At 34.1% G+C, this 21,297-nt stretch overlaps 1 protein-coding gene across 4 annotated transcripts in view; it reads right to left on the minus strand.

Moving 5' to 3' along the window:
* The window catches only part of VPS13C (vacuolar protein sorting 13 homolog C), a 194,540-nt gene that overhangs the window by 110,612 nt on the left and 62,631 nt on the right, over positions 1–21,297 (minus strand). For all 4 annotated transcript variants that reach the window (XR_006818611.1, XR_006818610.1, XM_046007341.1 and 1 more), the window contains 12 exons: positions 20,836–20,978; positions 19,841–20,033; positions 18,491–18,605; positions 17,727–17,863; positions 16,091–16,214; positions 14,027–14,144; positions 10,502–10,631; positions 9,605–9,683; positions 8,443–8,582; positions 4,522–4,675; positions 2,662–2,741; positions 1,173–1,232 (listed from right to left, as the gene is read on the minus strand). Coding sequence is in view for 2 of the 4 variants with exons in the window: in XM_046007341.1 (XP_045863297.1) it covers positions 1,173–1,232; positions 2,662–2,741; positions 4,522–4,675; positions 8,443–8,582; positions 9,605–9,683; positions 10,502–10,631; positions 14,027–14,144; positions 16,091–16,214; positions 17,727–17,863; positions 18,491–18,605; positions 19,841–20,033; positions 20,836–20,978 (1,473 nt within the window). In the remaining 2 variants the exon portion in view is untranslated. The remainder of the gene's footprint in view (positions 1–1,172; positions 1,233–2,661; positions 2,742–4,521; positions 4,676–8,442; positions 8,583–9,604; positions 9,684–10,501; positions 10,632–14,026; positions 14,145–16,090; positions 16,215–17,726; positions 17,864–18,490; positions 18,606–19,840; positions 20,034–20,835; positions 20,979–21,297) is intronic.

Below are 21,297 nucleotides of genomic sequence, written 5' to 3' on the forward strand. Positions count from 1 at the left end.
TCAGTGGGTTAAGCCGCTGCCTTCGGCTCAGGTCATGATCTCAGGGTCCTGGGATCAAGTCCCGCATCGGGCTCTCTGATCAGCAGGGAGCCTGCTTCCCTCTCTCTCTCTCTCTCTCTCTCTGCCTGCCTCTCCATCTACTTGTGATCTCTCTCTGTCAAATAAATAAATAAAACCGTTTAAAACAACAACAACAACAAAAAAAAAACATGTAAGTTAGATCATGAAACTCCAAAATCACCATGCATTAATACTAGGTCAAGAAATGACTTCAAATGTGATATTCATGAGATTTAAATATAAAAGTACAATTACAAGTGAGTTCTCAGTTACTAAATGGTCTTCTAAAACCACAATAATGGTCTTATCATTTAAATAGATAGAAAACAATGAATTCTGTTATGCTGAAAAGAAATAAATAAAAAAATTTTTTAATTAAAAATAAATAAATAAATAGAAAATATCTCTTAGAAAAAATGCTACTTTTTTTTAGAAAAATAAGTTACATTTTTTAAAACAATGACTCCAGAAAGCTAAGACACCAACAAAAATTGCTTTCATAAATATGTGGTTTTATAATAGCAAATGGAAAAATTTTTAAAGATCTTTGCCTACATGAAAGAATTTCATTTTATGGCCACAAAACACTAAATGTATATAAAAAACTATAAAAAGGAAGGTTCACAATATTCAATAGATTCTCCCATCTCTCAAAAGTGTAACCAAAAATTCCTATCTAGTTATCTTTTTAATGTAGCCCACAACTAAAATTTTGTCTTCTCTTCCTCCATGTGATTATGTTAATGTGGCTCTAGAAGTACTCAACATCTCTCCTTGTATTTCACATACTTTCTCAGCTCTGCATTAAACAGCAGTATAGAATATGATTTGTTTAAAATCCTGTTGTTTCTTTGTAGATCAAAGTTCTGTCATCTAGAGTATTCCCTTTATAAGAAATAATTAGGATGTGCTACAGAAAGTTAAAACATCAGCTCTATGATACTCAATGATAAATATAGAGCATGGTAGGTATCTATGAGATTAATTCATAACTTTTATTGGGTCTTGATAATTTCATCAAATTACATAGTCATTATTCCTCAAAGGATACTAGAGCCTGCCACAGTAAGTTATTTTCAAATAAGATATATTCTTTTAACAAAATTTCTTACCTTAAGTGTTTGTTCAGTTTTTTCAAAGGTGGTTTGAAAACTAGGTCCACTCTTATCAGCCTAAAAAAAAGAACAAACGTTCTAAAGAAGTGTTTATGACCAAAGTAAATAAATCACTTATATATGATCTTTGTTTTTTATATTATGCAGAACTATAATTTTATGTATATAATTAATTATACTGTCATTATTTTAAGTTAATAGCCAAATTATTTATTGTTATAGTTGTGTAAATTTATTCTCCTCTTCAAATACAGGAAGACCACGGTAACATTTACTTCTGGGATACTACAGCTAGAGACTAGAATTTAAAAAATTCTGAAGGCTAGAAGGCTTAAAGATCATCTAGCCCATCCATCACCTAACACTGAATCCCCTTGTAACTTTGGGAAGTCTATTTTAGGTTCTCTCCAGTGAAAGAAACCTCATTTTCTTATAAATTTAATCTTAAGAGAAATTTGATTTAATTAGATCTTCAAACTAAGTAAAAAATCTATCTCCCATCATAATTATCCATTGGTTCAAGTTCTCTCTCTTGGGAACATACACAGTAAATTCAGTTCTACCTCTTGTGAGAAGCCTTCTGGCTAGGCCAGTTTCTTGGCTGTTTTTTTTGTTTTTTTGCTTTTTAAGATTCTATATATTTATTTGAGAGAGAGAGAGAGAGTGAGCATGAGTGGGAGAGTGCAGGGTGGGGAAGGCAGAGGGTAAGGGAGAAGCAGACTCCCTATTGAGCAGGGAGCCCAATGTGGGGCTCAATCCTGGGACCCCGAGATCATGACCCAAGCCAAAGGCAGATGCTTAACAAACTGAGCCACCCAGGCGCCCATATCTGCCTCTTCAATGAAATAAACTTTTTAAGCTCTTTTTTGTGAAAGAATCAATCACATTATATTTTAATTTTTTTCTACTTGCCTATCCCCTTACAAGTCCATAATTTCCTTGAAAACAGGGAATGTTTTTCATCTCTATATCCCAAGTGCCTAACAGAACCTGACAAAGACATTCAAGAAATAGTTGTTGAATGATTAAACAAATCAAACTAATCTCAAATGAAGTTAAATACCATTACTTCCTTTGGCATTTCTGATATGATACCTTTTCAGTCCCTTCACAATCCTGGCAGTTCTCTTCTGAACCCAATCAAATTTGACTTTATCCCTTTTGATGGAGGATACTCAGTTAAATATCACCCACATACACAATGACTATAAGCAGGTGAATATGCCCCAAGAGATAGGAGTGCATCCTATGTCATCCCAAGCTTCCATCTTTGGGGATAGAGAGCTTGGTGACTTCTTAATGATTCTACTTTGTGCTTAAGTGAAAGAGAAAGTGTAACATGAAAATGGAAAGAGAAACAGTGGATATCCCTGTGATTAAAACCTATGACAAACACTTAGAGCATTTACTAATCTGCTGTCATCTTTTTCCTTCCAGAGGACAGTTTAGAGTATACAAAAATATGTAAACATTTTATGTCCCTTACCTTAACATATTCTACTTTTAAGAGATCTAATCCAGGTTTATCAGATGAGCTAATCAAGTGAAGGGGCTTCTTTCGGGATCCTAGATTTAAAAAAAAGAAAAAAGTGTTTCAAATAAATTGCTCTTTTTTTAAGATTGGAATTTTCTGTATGTCTTTTAAAAAATGTTGTTAATTAAGCCGTAAAAGACTATTTGCGCATATTTTCATGCACTGGTGAATAAAGCAATCTAAATACTGTCTGACCTTTAGCATCCAGCTTACTTAAAAACATGCATATTTATTTTCATTTGATTTTATATCTGTGTTCAAAAATAATCAATACCTCCCTAGATAATTTTTAAGGACCTATGTGCATTTGTATAGCAGTAGAAAGACTACAAGTTTAAGAATTAAGAAAAATTAATTCTAGTTCATCTCTGCCCTTACTAGGAGATACTCAACTTCAGCTTTCTCAACTATATAACAAGACTGAACTACAAAAACATGTAATACCTTATTGAGTTATAAAATTCTAAGAATATTTCATTCATATTGAAGAAATTTAAATAATTTTCATTTGTTTAAGCTAAGAGAGAAGGCTTATTTAGAAAAGAAAGTATTTTCTAAGGGAGGGGAATTGCTAAATTTCTTTTAATTTAAAAACTACAGGTATGCTACTAGATGTCCTCTATATTCTTCACATAGACATACCAAGGAACTCCCTCAAAAAGCTTGAAGAAGTAATTTATGCACCATTTTATCCATCTTTTATTTGCAGTTCTATAATTCTGCTCCTAAGAAATCTCAGAATTTTTACTTCACCTTCAAGGACATAACCTTCCCTAAAGGAAAAAACAACCTAGCAAATTTTTACATTTTCCCCTCAAGACAGTAATGTAAACTTCACCCAAACATAGTACTTACAGAAACTAACATTTAAATGATTTTTCTTCTAAACTGAGATGTGTTTTAGTTTCAACTATTAAAAAGTAACAGAAATAAGACTTTATATTTGACTACAATGTTAGGAAAATATTAAGTAATTACTGTAGATTCAACCATTCCATCATTCCTCAAATACCTAATTAGCATACAAGATGTACACTAAAATAAATAAACCATAAGAGCTTCCAAAATAATGAATTTTATCTTCCATTCTAGCTTTAATAACCTGGTACTGCTTCTGATATAGAAACACTATTCAACAGAAAGAACAAAGACTTTCATATCATAAGATCAGAGATAAATTCTAGGCTCTGTCATTCATAAGATGCATGGTCTTGAATAAACCACTTAATCCCTCCTTATTTGACCTATCTTTGTAAAATGAGAATAAAAGTCCATATATAGAGGAGATTTATATGGACGCCCTAAGACAGTAGATCATAGAATTTAAGAATACAAACCCAGAGGCACCTGGGTGGCTCAGTGGGTTAAGCCTGTGCCTTTGGCTCAGGTCCTAATCTTGGGGTCCTGAGATTGAGCCTTGCATCGGGGCTCTCTGCTCAGCAAGGAGCCTGCTTCACCCTCTCTCTCTGCCTGCTTCTCTGCCTACTTGTGATCTCTCTTTCTCTCTGTCAAATAAATTTTTAAAAATTTTTAAAAAAAGAATACAAACCCAGACTTCCAAGATTTTAATCATGGGTTGGCCACTAACCGGCAGTATGACCCTAGTTATATTATATAAAACTTATGCCTTAGCTTCTTCATATGTAAATTGGAGATAACAACATTGTCATAAGGGTTAAATGAGTTATTATTTATTAAATTCTTACAACAGTGCTATTACTTATTATAAAGATTATTAGATACACAAGTGTTTCAGGTACTCAAAATGATACTGTATTTATTAACCATTACTTCTATTTTTATGACTATTACCTTGAATTTCATGGTAATCCAAGCTGATTTTCTTTAAATAAGATACCACATTTATATCAAATGTTCTCATTGTAGCCTCTGTTCCTAAATGAGTAACATTAAATACTAGAATTGTATCTTCTTCTTTCTGTTGTTTGGTAAATTCCAAGACTACCTAAAAGATCAGAACAGACAAAAAAGCTTGATGAATTTTAGAATCATGCTTAAAAACGAAATTTTTCTTCATATATATCATCATGAACATAATAGAAGCTTTGTTCATACTTTCTTACTACCATAAAGTTATTTACTATGACTGGAAATTATCATCTTAAATTCTGTTGCTCAGAATATAACTACATCTACATAAAAATCATGATATAATTTTACATCAATTATTGATTTCCTTTTCTTAATTTAGTAGAAATGGGTATGTATGGATTCTTAGTATGTTTTTCTTAAACCTATCATGTTTAGATATTTAAACCTATCATGTTTAAACCTATCATGTTTAAATCATGTATGTTGATAAAAAAAAAAGCATTCCCATTAAAGTAAAAGGTAAGACAGGGTATTCACTATTACAGTACTATTTAAATTTTTCTGGATATAACAGCCAGTATATTTATCCAATGAAAAACAAAACATTTATGTGGTAATTTTTAAAACATGAAAGTTCTTTGATACTCCATCAAGAGATAGAGATCTTTGACTACTATCTTTGAATTTCAACAGGCTTATGACTATTTCAGTCAACACACTACAGAGGAAGCAACACTATAATAACTTCCAATGATTAAAAAAGGCCCATAAAACTTCTACCTGGAATGCATACTAAAGGGAAGCTAGCTGCCATGTAAAAACTTCAACTACCCAGAGACTGCCATGTTCAGGAGGCCATGAGCAGGCATTTCAAATAGTCCCAGCTGAGCTCCCAGCCAACAGCTAGTATCAAGGGCCAGTCTCATGAGTGAGACACTTCTGAGACTGTCTGAGACTTTAGGTCACTGTAGCTCCAGCAAATCTGACTGAAACCACATAAAAAACTATACACAAAAATTATTAAGCTGGGAGGTGCCTGAGGGATTCAGTTGGTTAAATATCTGCCTTTGGCTCAGGTCATGATCTCAGGGTCCTGGGATCAAGTCCTACTCTTAAAAAAACAAAATGCTAAACTGGACCCTTCCACAATTCCTAATCCATAATATTCTGAGCAAAATAAAAGAGTTGTTTTAAGATACCATGTTTTGGGATAGCCTGTTAGGTAGCAACAATAACCAGAACAATGTAAATACTGAAAAAAAGCAAAAATAACGCTGCTGGCAGTGATATATACTTAAGAAAAACTAGGAGTGTCAACTGAAAAATAGAAACAATAATACAGTATAATAAGATATTCAGTACAGAGTCGTTATACAAAAATAAATTTTAGATAAATCAATGATTTAAGTGAAAGCAATGAAATCATAAAATAATATATTAAATTGTGGGTAAATATTTTTGTAATCAAGGAGAATTTTCTAAACATGCACTAATACATAAAGAAAAAATTTAATATATTTCACTACAACAACATTTAAAACTTCAAAATGGCAAAAGAAGTCATATTGGGAAAAACAGTACTATTTTTTCTTAGAAGATTCTAATTATCATTGTTTATCATTTTATTCATTCAATATTCAATAAAATATTTATTGGGCATCATCTACCATATACGAGGCCATGCCAGCCAGTAGGAACATCAAAGTGATCAGGACAGACAAGGTCCTTGTCCTGATGGAGCTTATATTCTAAGAAGAGTGGGGAAGCGTGAAGGTTCCTTGTATTGGGTGGTCAGGCCTTTCCAATAAGATGGCCCTTGAGCAAGTATCTAAAAGAAGTAAAGAATCTAATAGAAGTAAAGAAGTAAGGTGCCTCATAGAGGGGCACCTGGGTGGCTCAGGGGTTAAGCCTCTGCCTTCGGCTCAGGTCATGATCCCAGGGTCCTGGAATTGAGCCCTGCATTGGGCTCTCTACTCGGCAGGGAGCCTGCTTCCCCCTCTCTCTCTGTCTGTCTCTCTGCCTACTTGTGATCTCTGTCTGTCAAATAAATAAATAAAATCTTTAAAAAAAAAAAAAAAGAATCAGATCATAGAGAAAAAGGGTGTTCCAGGCAAAACAACAACAACAACAAAATCCAAAAAAATACCCCAGCAAGCATAAAGAATATGCTTTGGTATATATAAGGAAAAACAAAAGGGAAGTGTAAGCTCCATTAGGCAAGAACTTTGTGCTTGCTGCTATAATTGCAGTATGTAAAACAATGCACTCCACAATGACACTTGATGAATATTTATTGAAAGGATGAAAGAAATACAACTGGAGCAGAGTGAGCAAGGCAGAAGAGAAGTGAAGATGAATCTAAAGAAGTCACACGGGATTAGCAATATGCCATGTAAGGCCTCGCAGGCCATGGGAAGGACTTAACCCTTTACTCTAATTAAGATGAAGGCCAGTGGATGATTGTGAAATGACATGGTCTTTTGCTTTAAAAGGATTATTATTCTGAGGGCTCCTGGGTGCTTCAGTCAGTTACGTGTCCAACTCTTGATTTTGGCTCAAGGTCATGATCTCAGGGTCGTGAGAGCAAGCCCTGCATCAGCTTTGGTTCTCTCTCTCCCTCTCCCTCTGCCCATCCTTCCCCCCACTGCTCACATGCTCTCTCTCTAACAAAAAAGGATCATTCTGGCTACTGTGATGAGAACAGGGTACCTTATGGAAGCACAGAGACAATTATGAGGCTATTGCACTAGTCTAGGCAAGACGGTGACTTGGACAGTACAGTTAAAAAGAAGAGCAATCATTTGAATGTATTCTGAAGTTAGCATCAAGGAATTTTCTGATATTTTAGATGGGCATTTGAAAGAAAGAGAGAAGTCAAAGACGACTAAAGATAAATAATACATATTTCCTTTAAACAAATACCAATAATACTCAGAGGGATTTATATACACAATTAAAAGCTGTTATTTCCGACATTACATTTTAGGACATCATCTCATACTGAAATATAAAGCAGTCAATAAAAAACATCTTTTTATACCTTTGTGCTTTATTACCAAAGCAGTACAAACTTATTATTAAAAATTTAGAGTATATGGAAAGGCAAACAGACACAAATAAGAAACTATAATTCCAACAGAAATGAATGCTGTCCATCATGCATTCTCAAAGAAAAAACTGCACGTGTAATTTCTTTTTTTTTTTTAAAGATTTATTTATTTGACAGATAGAGATTACAAGTAGGCAAGTAGGCAGAGAGGCAGGCAGAGAGAGAGAGGGGAGGAAGCAGGCTCCCAGCCAAGCAGAGAGCCCGATGCGGGGCTCGATCCCAGGACCCTGGGATCATGACCTGAGCCGAAGGCAGAGGCTTTAACCTGCTGAGCCACCCAGGCGCCCCTGCACGTGTAATTTCTAAATGGAATCATGATGTCCTTGGCATTATAATCTCCTTTTTTCCCCAAAATAATGATATTTTGTACATCTTTCCATGTCAATATTTCCTTTTATTACATGATTCTGAATGGATATAAAGACATGCTAAAATTTTAGGTAGTTCACACTTTTCTGAATTATAAACATAACAATAAGCATATTATTTAGTTTACAAGTAAAAAAAACATTAATTTAAACATGTCAGAGAAATTTTCTATAGAAATAGAAAGTGAGATTTTCTCACTTAGGTATCTTGAGCTTTTCCAGAATAGATTAGATATAGATCACTCTCATATCAGTTTTTACAAAATAGCATTTCATTTTCTTGGAACTGTGGGTGTGTTAGGAAGTAGGGAAGACAGAGTATCATATTTTCATATGTTTAGTGTTTGGATCTAGCATGAGACAGTTTACAAGGATAGTCATGACAACCATTTATTTATTTCTGGGCAAAACAAAAATACATACCTCTTTAATTTCAAACTTTAGTAAAAGATTAATAAGCTCCTCATTTGGGGTCTCTGCAACTTTTTTAAGTTCTGAACTTCTCACACTTTTACCAGTCTGTGTATCTCCATCTTCAGCATCAAAATATTCATCATCAGACTCTAAAAAACACATTCATTTGACTTGAGAGACTGTCCACTGAAAACTGTATAAAACACTCAAATCTCTCAAAAGTAAAATTCATTTATTAGATAAAATCTTCATATTCAGAATCAGAATACAGTTACAATGCTTTTCAAAGTCCCACCAAGTGACCCAACCTGGCATATGATAATCATATATTAAAGACCAAACCACCCTATCATTTTTTTCTTCAGTAGTTCTGTTTTTCACTTCGGTTCCCTCATTCAGTACTCAATATAAATAACTGTTGGGCATTGCCCATTGTGTATCAATCTGTACCAGATACTAAGAACACCAAAGTGAACAGGGAGGACATGATCCTTGTCCTCATGAAGCTTACACTCTACTTCAAAATTAACAAGATCACTTAGGCTAGAGCAAGAAAAAAAGATCAGGCAGAAATTGGGGCAAAAAAGAAAAAGTAGCTTATTTAGACTCTTGGGCACTGTCAATCACAAAAATCTTATTGGGGCACCCGGTGGCTCAGTCTAACCAACTGTGTCTGACTTGGGGTCAGGTCGTGATCCCGGGATCCTGGGATCAAGGCCTGTGTTAGGTTCCCTGCTCAGGGAACACAAGCTCCCTCCCCCAGCTTGTGCTCTCTCTCTCACTCACTCTCTCCCTCAAATAAATAAATAAAATCTTAAAAAACAAAAACAAAAAAAAACCCCAAAATCTTTTCACTCAAATGAAGAAACTGGGCTTTAAAAAAAAAAAAAGTGTTCCATTGATCTATGTGTCTGTTTTTGTGCCAATACCATACTGTCTTGATACATCACTAAATTCTACCCCAAAATTGATAATACACTATATGTTAACTAACTTGAACTTAAAGAAAATTTTAAAAAGTGACTCAAAATGATACTGTTGGTTAGTAGAACTAGAACTAAACCAGTGAATCGTTTTAACGCTTCCAAAATTCCCTTATTTTCTGAAAATTTTATCTCTGTATATAAATTTATATAGGCTTAGTTTGATAAAGAACATTTACTTTCCTTACCTGATTCTAGTCCATCTAGCAACAGTGAAGTACCAAGTAGGTCTTTTGTCCTATCTGAAATGATAGGAATTGAGGATACCTAGCAAAGAATAAAAAATGTTTTCTTAACACACTGATTTAGCAGGATCAAATGTACATAAATAAGAAAAATATTGAAAAAGTAGTGGAGGATACAGAGAGTTGGAAAGACATACACACACAATACACAAATCTTCCAACAAAGCACATTATACAATCAACTACCTAATGGCTGGCTAGTGTTTACTATTTATTAAGACTACCACCTGTATTTATAAGGGCAGACTATGTACTACTCTAGTAGATAAATCTACTTATCATAGTGTGTCATTCTGTTGCTGTCTCTGACAATACTAACTGTGCATCTGTATTACAGGTTCCCAGAAAATGGTATCAGCATTGGTGGGATCTCTGAAATTTCATTTCAAAGTAAGTGGAAATTCAACACTTACTTTATGTTGTAAAGATCGATTCCCAATTAAAGTTATCTACAAGTTTTAAGTCTAATGTGTAAGAAAATTACACACAAATTATGCTATTTTGTAACATTTCAAGGAAGATTTTTGTATCTAATTTTACTTAAACACATTTCTTCAATTTGTGAAAAAATCTTTTCCTTTCACTTACGTATTTTTGTTCCCTTTGTTCTCTAACACTGACTTCCTACCACCACTCTAAACGGTACTGAAAACAGGCTTCAAACTTTATCTATTCAATGTCCTATGCGCTTTTGTGTAGAATCAACATTAAACTTCACAAGTATACCAAATATATGAAACTGGCCCTAAAAAATACTCAAAAACAAATTAGCTCAGAAAAGGTGAAAAACATCACCATATGCAAATGTAAAGATGTAGCACCTTTATTATATCCGTTTACCTGTCTCTCGGGAGACTGTGCAAAGGATTTCTGTGGCAAGGGTATACTGTTAATCAAACAGAGCACATCTTTCATCTTCTGGTCAGAAATTCTCACATGCACCAACGGAAGTCCTCCAGATACTTTCAATCTAAAAATACAAGTTAACTGTAAGGTTTTAAGGTCCAGCTTCCTCTATTATGGAGGGGCAAACAGATTAGAGACTATACTGTGGACTCAAACTCAAAGGACTCTGGGCATGTTTTAATCTAACTAATGCCTCATTCAATAAACATTGTCACAGAATGAGGTTCTATGTAAGCCAAGTTTCCAGATAATTTTTTAAAAAAATATTTTATTTATTTATTTGACAGAGAGAGAGGTCACAAGTAGGCAGAGAGGCAGGCAGAGAGAGAGGGAGAAACAGAAACTGAGCAGAGAGCCTGATGCGGGGCTCGATCCCAGGACCCTGAGATCATGACCTGAGCCGAAGGCAGAGGCTTAAACCACTGAGCCATCCAGGCACCCCCAGATAATTTTTTTTAATGTATTCCTATTTAGCAGCCAAATCTTTTAAAGTTAACTAATTTTTATGAATATTTTCAAACACAATGTCTAATTTTTAAAAATACATTATTTCCTGGCAAAGATTTTACATTATACATCTCTAAGAGTATCTACTCCATCACTCTCTATCCCCTAGCCTTGTCTTATTTCCTTTTCTAGTACTTATCAGTACCCGACATGTCATACATATATTTGCTTATTTTATGTCTCCTGATTAAAATATAAGCACTCTGAGGACATCTGTTTTACTCACTGCTGAGTTATGGCTGTGCTTTCATTAGTTATTTCTGGGCACTTGCTTCTACTCTGCTTCCCCACTCAGCATAACTGCCTAGGTTTATCTGTCATAATAGCTGTGTGGCATCCGTTTGCTGCTCATGAAGTTCCTTCCAGTTGTTGCTTATCTTTGACTTGCCAACTATGCTGTGAAGAGCTCAAGTTGACAGATGCCTAAACATTATATGAAGAATGATATTGTGTGTAAGGCACAAACCAAAAGAGGCCAGTTGGCTTTTCCTGTCTCAAAATACTGAACTTCCTACAAAAGTACTCTGTAATTTGAAAGCTTACAGAAAGCTTACATAAATATGTGAAATGCTTCTTTGTTATTTGTGAAACATTACATAAAACTAAAAGCATCTCCAAGAGAGGGACTGGATGAACTCTCCCCCCTAAAATAACTACAAAGTTGGACAAAATACACAAAAAAATGGTTTAAAAGACATGGGACATTAGTCAACAAAAGAGATGATAAATGGAAAACAAATGAGGGAAGACCTAGGAATACCCCAGCTTACTGACTAAAGAATTTCAAAATGTGAGTGGTACAGTAAAGGAGTATTTCAAGAGAAATTTACAACATTAAATGCCTATAGTAGAAAAGAAGAAAGGTCTTAAATCAGTGTTGTTTCAACTTCCACCTTAAAGAACTAGGAAGCAAATGAAACCCAAAGGAAGTTGAAGTGGAAAAAGGAATAATAAACATGAGTGGAAATCAATGAAATAAAAAACACAAGGACAATAGAGAAATAATTGAAACCAAAAGCTGATTCTTTCAGAAGATGGTCAACAAACCTGACAAACTGATCAGGAAAAAAAGAGAAAAGAAACAAACTACTAACATCAGCAGGGTGAGAGATATAGCATCACTGCAAATTCTCTATGTATTAAAAAGGCAATACAATAATACATGAACAATCCTATGACAAGAAACAAAGATGGACAAATTCCTTCCTTAAAAGACAAACTACCAAAGATCACTCCAAAAAATCTGAATAGCCCTCTATCTATGAAATACACTGAATTTGCAGTTAAAAACTCTCCCCCAGAGGAAGCGGAGAAGTGAGGGGGAATTGGAGAGGGAGACAAGCCAGGAGAGACTGTGGACTCTGAGAAACAAACTGAGGGTTTTGGAGGGTTGGGGGTGGGGAGTTGGGTCAGCTTAGTGGTGGGTATTAGGAGGGCACGTATTGCATGGAGCACTGGGTGTGGTGCATGAACAATGAATGCTGGAACACTGGAAAGAAACAAAATATAATGGGGGAAAATCTCTCCCCCCCAAAACAAACTCATGTCCAGACAGCTTCACTAATGAATTCCACCAAACATATAAAGAAGAAATAATTCTAAACAACTTCCTCCAAAAAACTCACTCCATGAGGCCAACATTACCCTGATACTCTGAAACAAAAACAATGAAAGCACAAGTACTCTCATAAATAGAGATGTTGACCCTTGAACAACTTGGGTTTGAACTCTATGGGTCTACTTATATGTGGATTTTTTTCAATAAATATGATGCAGTACTGTAATTGTATTTTCTCTCCTTTATGATTTTAGTAATATTTTCTTTTCTCTAGATTTATTATTAAAAGAATCTACAACATATACACAGAATATGTGTTAATCAACTGTTCATATTATCAGTAAGTTAAAGGTATAGGCTTTTAGTAGTTGAGTTTTAAGGAAATCAGAAGTTACATGTGGATTTTCAAGTGAGCGAGAGTGGGACTGGGATGGGGGGTAATTTTAAAGAGGAAAATTGTTTAAGGTTCAACTATGTAAAAGGACACAAGGACTTTGTGGGATGATGGATGTGTTCATTATTTTGACTGTAGTGATGGTTTCATAGATACGTATGTATATGTATGTATGTCAAACTTATCAAATTGTATGAGTTAAATAGATGTAACTTACTGAATGTCAACAATATTTCAATAAGGCTGTTTTTAAGAAGGCAGCATAAATATTTCATAATTATCTCCTTGAATTCAAAATTCAGTTTCTACTTTTCATTCCCTTGAATTATTCTCAAGATTTTATATGGTTTCATTATCAAAAGAGCCTCTAATTTTTTTTCTAGCTTCAAATTTTTATTTAAATTCCATTTAGTTAACATACAGTGTAATGTTAGTATCAGGAGTAGAGTTTAGTGATTCATCACTTACATATGACACCCAGTGCTCATCACAAGTGCCCTCCTTAATATCCACCATCGGTTTAATACATCTCCCCCATCTACCTCCACTCCAGCATCCCTCAGTTCTCTATAGTTGAGTCTGTTTTCTGGTTTGCCTTTCTTTTTCCTTCCCTTACGTTCATCTGTTCTGTTTCTTATATTCCACATATGGGTGAAGTCATACGGTATTTGTCTTTCTCTGATTTATTTTGCTTAGCATAATACTCTCTAGCTCCATCCATATCGCTAATTTTTGTAGATTTTATTTTATTGATATTGAATCATGGATTTGATCCATTCAAAAACATGGATAACCAACTTTTACATAATGTAAAAGTCAAGATACTTTTGAATAAGAGAGGTGATACATCATAATTCAAATATTTTCTTAAAAATGTGTTTCTGCTATAAGATAATCATTTTTTCTGTCCTTCACAAATCTAGTTTTTTAAAATCCAGTAACTGATACAGAAATATGTCACCTTGCTAATTTTATAATATAAAATAAACTCATACATTACCTGGCCATTCTAATGTCTTTTTCTACCATTGCCTTGGCCAACTCAACATGAATATCCATGGGTTGCAATATATGCATAGTTGATGGATGTTGAAATCGACACTTCTTCCAGTTTTCCTCTTTAAAAAAAATTTTTTTAACTAATTTTTTAGATGTTCTGAAAAATTACTCTAACTTAATAGAATACAGCAAACATATTAGATAAATACCAATTTCTACGTCTTTCAGCATGTAAGTTAAATGACCTATATTTTGAAAAGTAAGATTGATGTTAATAATGTAACTGCCTATTTTAAAATGTTTTGTAGTCAGCAGTAACAGTTCACACTTGATCTTAGCTAAAAGGCCGAGAAGCAATAGCAGCAATGGTTCATGAGAAGTGGGCATTTTCCCCACTTAATTTCTAAATAATTTTCTATTGAATTGACTATTACTGCTTTATGAATACTAAAATAATTTTCTATAATAAATAATACAATCCACATCAAAGAAAAAAATTAAAATTTACACGTGCTCTTAAAAAAAGGGTTATTAATGACATGTCTACTCTAACTCCATTTCACATTCTTTATCTTCATCCTAGGTCTATCATGTCTAGGCTATCAATCTGGCTTATGTACCTAAAGGCTATGAAGTGATTCACAATATTAATATAGTATAATCTACTGTGGGGAATAAAAACAATGGAAAAAATCAGTGGTAAAGAAACAGTTTTATATACAAATATGTTTATAAGCATATGAGATGGGGGAACAGAACAATCAAATGGCTGACAAAAGATTGAAATAAACAATGATACAAAAACAAAAAATAAATTAAATAAATAAAATAAAACAAGACTGATAGGAGTCAAAGACTCCTTATATATATCTCCTTTATATTATATACCTCCTTATAGTAAAAGACTATATTGTAAAAAAATTGTAAATATTTACTTGGAAAATATTTATATGACATCTTGCATTTTAAGCAAACAGAAAAAAAAAACCCAGGAATTTATTGTCCTGATTCTGGAATTAGTGATCAAGGTAGGTGGTTGCAGTAAAAAAAGGAAAAAAAAATTGAAAATGACAGATGGGAAAAAAGAGGTTTCTGGGGTTCCTTAGGCAAATTACTACTTAATTAATTAAATTACTACTTAATTAATTATTAGTATATACTTCTAAAACACAAATGAGTTTTAATCAAGTAAGATTTTACGATAAAAAAGTATAATAATCACTTTTCTCTAATAGAATCCTATATAGATCTTACCTGATAGCAGTCACTGAACATCTTTTATCACTTATAACTCAATTATTATTAAATACATACAAAAGAAAAGGCAGTTTTAATGGTCTGTGTAATAGTACTTCCCTTCAAGGAATTAATAGGCTCATAATATATAAAAACTAAGTAAAGCATTATGTATTTACATTTTACTATTTCTCTTCATTTCTATTAGAGTATACACTCTGCACACAGAGTTACATTCTTATTCAAGGATATATTCAAGGATACTTAGCAAATAATTAATACTTTTAGAAACAAAACAAGTATGGAGAACCGTGTTCTTTACTTAACCAGTAGAAAACACCAAAGCTTTAATTAACTACCTTTAGGGTGTTAAGACCATACCCACCCTTGTCAGATATCCACAAAAGTAGATTGTAATACCACTGAAATAATGACTAGGCTAATATAGTCAAAATATTTACAAATAAAGCAGCAAGGGAAGACAATATCGAGACATCCCAAAAGTACTGATACAGAAAAACTTAATGCAATGGCAACTTCTATTTTTGCCTTCTGGGTAGTTTCATAGTCGTATCACTACAAAATAAGCAATGACTGGACCTAGATTCAAACAGTGCTAAGTACCTGAAGATGAATAGGTATATTTTTATCTCTATTTCTACCTGTGGCAATGATTTGCACTGATGGGCTCCAATTTGGTTTCCTTAAGTGACCAACAGGATATGTGTTCAAAATATTGTCAGGGTTGATATACATGCAGACATGCACATATATTTACCTAAGCTACTCAACATAATTTCAAGATCCTAAAAATTGAGCAACTGCTTACCTGATCTTGCAAAGAGTAATTGCACACTTTTTATTTCAACATCAAACTTGTCATATGCTTTATCCATTATTTCTTCCAGAGATGAATTACTAGTCTTCTGCAAACCTTGATCTTTACTGTTAAGCTAAAATGGACAAAAACCTCATTTGTTTTTAAAGATTTTATTTATTTATTTGACAGAGAGAGAGACACAGCAAGAGAGGGAACACAGGCAGGGGCAGGAGGAAAGGGAGAAGCAGGCTTCCCACCAAGGAGGGAGCCCAATGTGCAGCCCTACCCCAGAGCCCTGCGATCATGACCTGAGCTGAAGGCAGATGCTTAACAACTGAGTCACCCAGGTGACCCAAAACGTCAATTTTCTTAACAGAAAAATATACTGATATTTTTGTTACGTTTTCTTAAACCGAACGAAAATGAAAACAGTGTCCTTAATCAGTTCACATTCTGCTTAATTTTCTGAAATTTTTTGCAAGCATTTTATTAGGAATATAATATTTCAGTGAATGTCTTTAATATGTTTGAGTACTAGGTGCTCAGCATATTTGTATTAATTAAAGGTTCATTTACACAGTTGTCTACCTCAAATAACCTGTCTAGATATACAACTCTTCCTGGCTCTCAGCAGTTAATGCCACTCATGGCTTGGCACCCCTAACCTCTTCACCTGACCTCTTCACCATGTAATCACAGGTTTTATTCCTTCTTCTCATTATATCACCTGAATAAATGAGCCTTAGAACTCAGCTCAATCTCTACTTCCTTTTCCCTCTTCTCAAACAAAGCAAGGGTCCATTTGGAACTATATGTTTTGAAACCTTCACTTTTTCTCAGATGCCTGGATTTCTAATGTGTTCAACACAGAAAACCTGAGAGTTTTATTACTTGACTTAATTGCTGACAGTGGGATAACAAACACAATAATATGTGTATAATTTCCCATTGTCAAAATATGTAAATTAACAATTAACACTATGTAATTAAACTCTGGAAATCTATGAGTACTTGAAAACTTGGAGTACTTATGCTGAGTGAAATAAGTCAAGCAGAGAGAGTCAATTATCATATGATTTCACTTACTTGTGGAGCATAAGGAATAATATGGAAGACACTGGGAGATGGAGAGGAGAAGTGAGTTGGGGGAAATTGGAGGGGGAGACAAACCATGAGAGACTGTGGACTCTGAGAAAGAAACTGAGGGTTTTGGAGGGAAGGGGGGGTGGAGAGTTGGGTGAGCCCGGTGGTGGGTACTAAGGAGGGCACTTATTGCATGGAGCACTGGGTGTGGTGCATAAACAATGAATTTTGGAACACTGAAAAAAAATTACATTGAATTAAATTAGAAAAAAAAGAAAACTAGGAGTACTTCTCTCCAACTAGAAAAACAGAGCAGTAATCTAGTCCTTAATATCAAATCATCTACCATTACAGAAAATTTTAGGGGTTTTTCCTGGTTTTTTTTTTTAATAGCCATAAAATATAGAAAAAATACTCAATCTAAGCTAGGCTTGAAAAAATACTAAGAGGAAATAAGTCTAAGTTTAATTTAAGTAAACTCTGAGGGAAAAACAGCAAACTTTCAGATAGCTAGCTTCCAAACTGAGCAAAAATGGGCAGGAAGAAATGGATATACACTTACCCGAAATGTACCAAAATCTAAAATGAGAAGATCTGACTTTTCATGGTGGAAACCTGTCTGTGGAAGTATTAGATAAGAAGGCTTCAGATTTATCCTTAAATCAAGGACTTTCCGAGTTTCAATAATGTGTGTAAGCCCTAAAAGAAACAGAAAAAGATTAGACGGTCAAGTTGAAATATTTAAGTATATTAATAACAATGAGAATACAAGTATCACTTGAAAAGTATTATGGAGGAGCATCAGTTCTCACAGACTACAGTCTCAAAATTAAGCATCTAAGATGAAACAGTGTATGGTCAAGGGGAGACAATCATATCATTACACTGTACAGTAAACCCAACATAGCTAGTATTTTATCCAGAGAGAGAAAAATTCATCATTTTTTAGTTAAGCAACCACAAAAAGTACTTGGCTTGAGTTTAGAGACCATGCTGTATAAAAGTATGAATCTTTAGAACCAGATTTACACACAGTACACAGTATTAGGAACCATTCCTTAAGAGCTGAGGTGGAGGAACGTTTTCCTTCTCAAGCTCACTCTGAGGCACAGGTTCTTAATTGCAGACAGAATCATCTGTGCACCCATATTATTCTCTTTCTCCTTCAGTCAAGCAGGTATATTTGACTTGGGTAACTCATGATGCAGCTTCACGGAATTTAAAAAAAAAATAAAAGAGCAACCTATACTATTTTAAATACAATGTTTTCATTAGAATAGATAAAATTTTGAGTTTCTTTGATGTTTATGCAGATAAATTCTTTACCTGTAGCTGTTCTCTCTTTAATTTCTTCCAGCTTCATTAATGTAGCTGATGTTATTTGCTCAAGATCTAATCCTTTATTTGACTGAAAGAATTCAACCACTGCATTGATGGTTTTCTGTAAAATAATTTAAAATATAAGCAAGCTATACACAGTACTTTCCATATTACAAATTTAAAAGGTTTCGGTTTAATTCTAAACAACTGTGGCTCCAAACTTAGGAGATAACTCCAAAAATACTCTGCCCTATTGCATCTCTCCCGGGTGGAAACAACAGCAATAAAAACCTAAAAAAAGGAATAGCCCAAGTAAGCTTACTAGAGAGGCAACAAATGTGTGCATGTCATTAATGTAACTTTGTATGTTCTAAGGTGTTATGTTGATATAGCAATGGACCTTACTACTAAACTATACACTTAAAAATTGCCAAGATGGTAAATTATATGTATTTTACCACAATTTAAATCATTAAAAAATCAGAGAATATAATGAGCCTAGAATCTTTATATAATGCCTCTCACACTGACTGCAACTATAAACTGGAAAGTAAAAACAAAAGGTCACAGTTCTCAACAACAGAGTACAGTGAACCTACAAGGGATGCGATGATTAGTGAGCCTGATGGCTAGCCTGAGATGAGGTAAGAGCATGTGAATAAAAGATGGAACCATAGATACAAAATTTGAGCCAGCATTTTCGATAACATCTAAATGCCAATCCTTTTCTTTCCATATGAACAATATGTTCTTTTTTTTTTTTTTAATATGTTCTTTTAATTCTTTTAATTACTCCTAAAGCAATTTGAATTGGTCCAGATATTTAGGGGAAAGGGAAAATACACAAAACTGAACTGGAACAGGACTATTTGGGATAGTTGGTACAATAAACGGACTTTTTAAAAAAGATTTTATTTATTTGAAGGGCGAGAGAGAGTGCGTGTGTGCAAGGAGGCAGGGGAGGGGCAAAGGGAGAGGGAGAGGCAGGCTCTCTGAGCAGGGAGCATGAGGCTGGGCTCAATCCCAGGACCCTGGGATCATGATTGGAGCAGAAAGCAGCCACCAACCAACTGAGTCACCCAGATGCTCCAACGTAGACTTTTTGAATAGTATATTGAATTTTTAATTTTTTTTACTTTAACATAAGCATCGGTAAATAGAGTAGAAAAAAATGGCAGCATATGAAAAAGCAAAATTAACTGCTAAACATGTACTGCTTTTAAAACAAGAAAAAGGTATTACTAAATTTAGTTGCTAAGTAAAGAAATGTTAAGTGTGAAAGAGGAAAAATAAGAAAACCATACATCAGAAGTATAAGATGGGTTTAATAAAGATTGACTTTCTCCTTGCACTTACAGCATCGTAGATGACCTCCACAGGCTGAGACTGAACAATCAGGGTCTGGTCAGCAGTGCTGTTCTCTGGATTGGTTTCAAACTCGATTTTAAGCAAGGATGAGGTGGTATCGCCAATAGAAGCCACAAGTGATGGTACAATGCCCTGCTGTTTCAGGCCTGTTATATACCAATGTTCTAATTTTGCTTCTACCCTACAATCCAGTGAGTAAATAAGTAATATAATTAAGATGTTGTGCAATGTAATGGGTTAAAATAGAAATTTTCCTTTTAAAAAAACTCTTTTGAGAGTTTTACCTGAGGTAAAGTCCAAACTCCTAGGCCTGACATTTAATTACCCATACAACCTGGGATTTTGTTTGGGTTTTTGGCTCTTAACTCTTCAACCGCACGAGAAGCCCACTTTGGCCAACACCCAAACACTACAGGATTTCCGATCACTGTCACATGAATATAAGCTATACTTCACTCAGGAACTCATCTATTTCATGTCACCTAAAAACACCCTCATCCCTGCTTCTCCTAGTCCTTCCTACTTGGCTACCCCAAGTCCCAATTCTTCTAGCCCATTCTCCTCTGCGACTGAGCCTAAGGGGCAATCAACAATTTTACCTTACAGCATCTTCTCACTTCTGACCTTTCTCATATGTTACATAGTTCTTATAATTTTCTGGCTATCCTCTCTTAACAGCTAGCATAAACTTCTTAAAAACAGAAACTAAGTGTTCCTGTGCTAGCCTTCATCGTATCAAACTGATCAATTTAACAGTATCCAAGAAGTTTTTGTGAAGGAAAGAATAGAGGGTAGAATAAATGATGAATTCCTCATACAGCTTCATTACAAAACAAATTCAGATACAAAAAGACCATCTGACACAAAAGGAAAAGAAAATAAAGAATTATTATTAATCAGTTGCTTAATGCTAAATAATGTTATTTGGAGGCCAAATCTTATCTAGAAACAAAAACTGAAACAATAAGCTTTTTAAAACTTACTTAAGTGCTTGTGCTCCTGGTCTCTGAGATACTTGGGTGCCTAGGCCAATTATCTGAATTTTCAATATTTCTGGAATATTTTTGTTTTCTCTTAATGTGACAGAGGTGCTTACTAGCTTCAGTGTCATTATATGGGCAACATACTAAAAAAAAGAAATGAATAAAAATTGTTATAGTTTAATTACTACTTTCTTTAATAATTTCTTATTTAAATTTGTTGAATTATAAAGTGATCTAAATACAGTATTCTCAAAAAGAACATTAAAAACTTCAATACAAAATTACAAAATTCTTCAAATAGGACAACTGTAAGGATCCAAAATTCATTTCTCCTAGTTTTAGAGATAATAAATGAAACTTAACAAAATGTCACATAAATACTCAATTCACCAACTTTCACTAAAGCAAACTAATTCAGACCAATCCTCTGGCTCAAAAACTGGACAAAATATAGAGAACATC

The sequence above is a fragment of the Meles meles genome, chromosome 6 (assembly GCF_922984935.1).
Source record: "Meles meles chromosome 6, mMelMel3.1 paternal haplotype, whole genome shotgun sequence".
NCBI classification, from domain to species: domain Eukaryota; kingdom Metazoa; phylum Chordata; class Mammalia; order Carnivora; family Mustelidae; genus Meles; species Meles meles.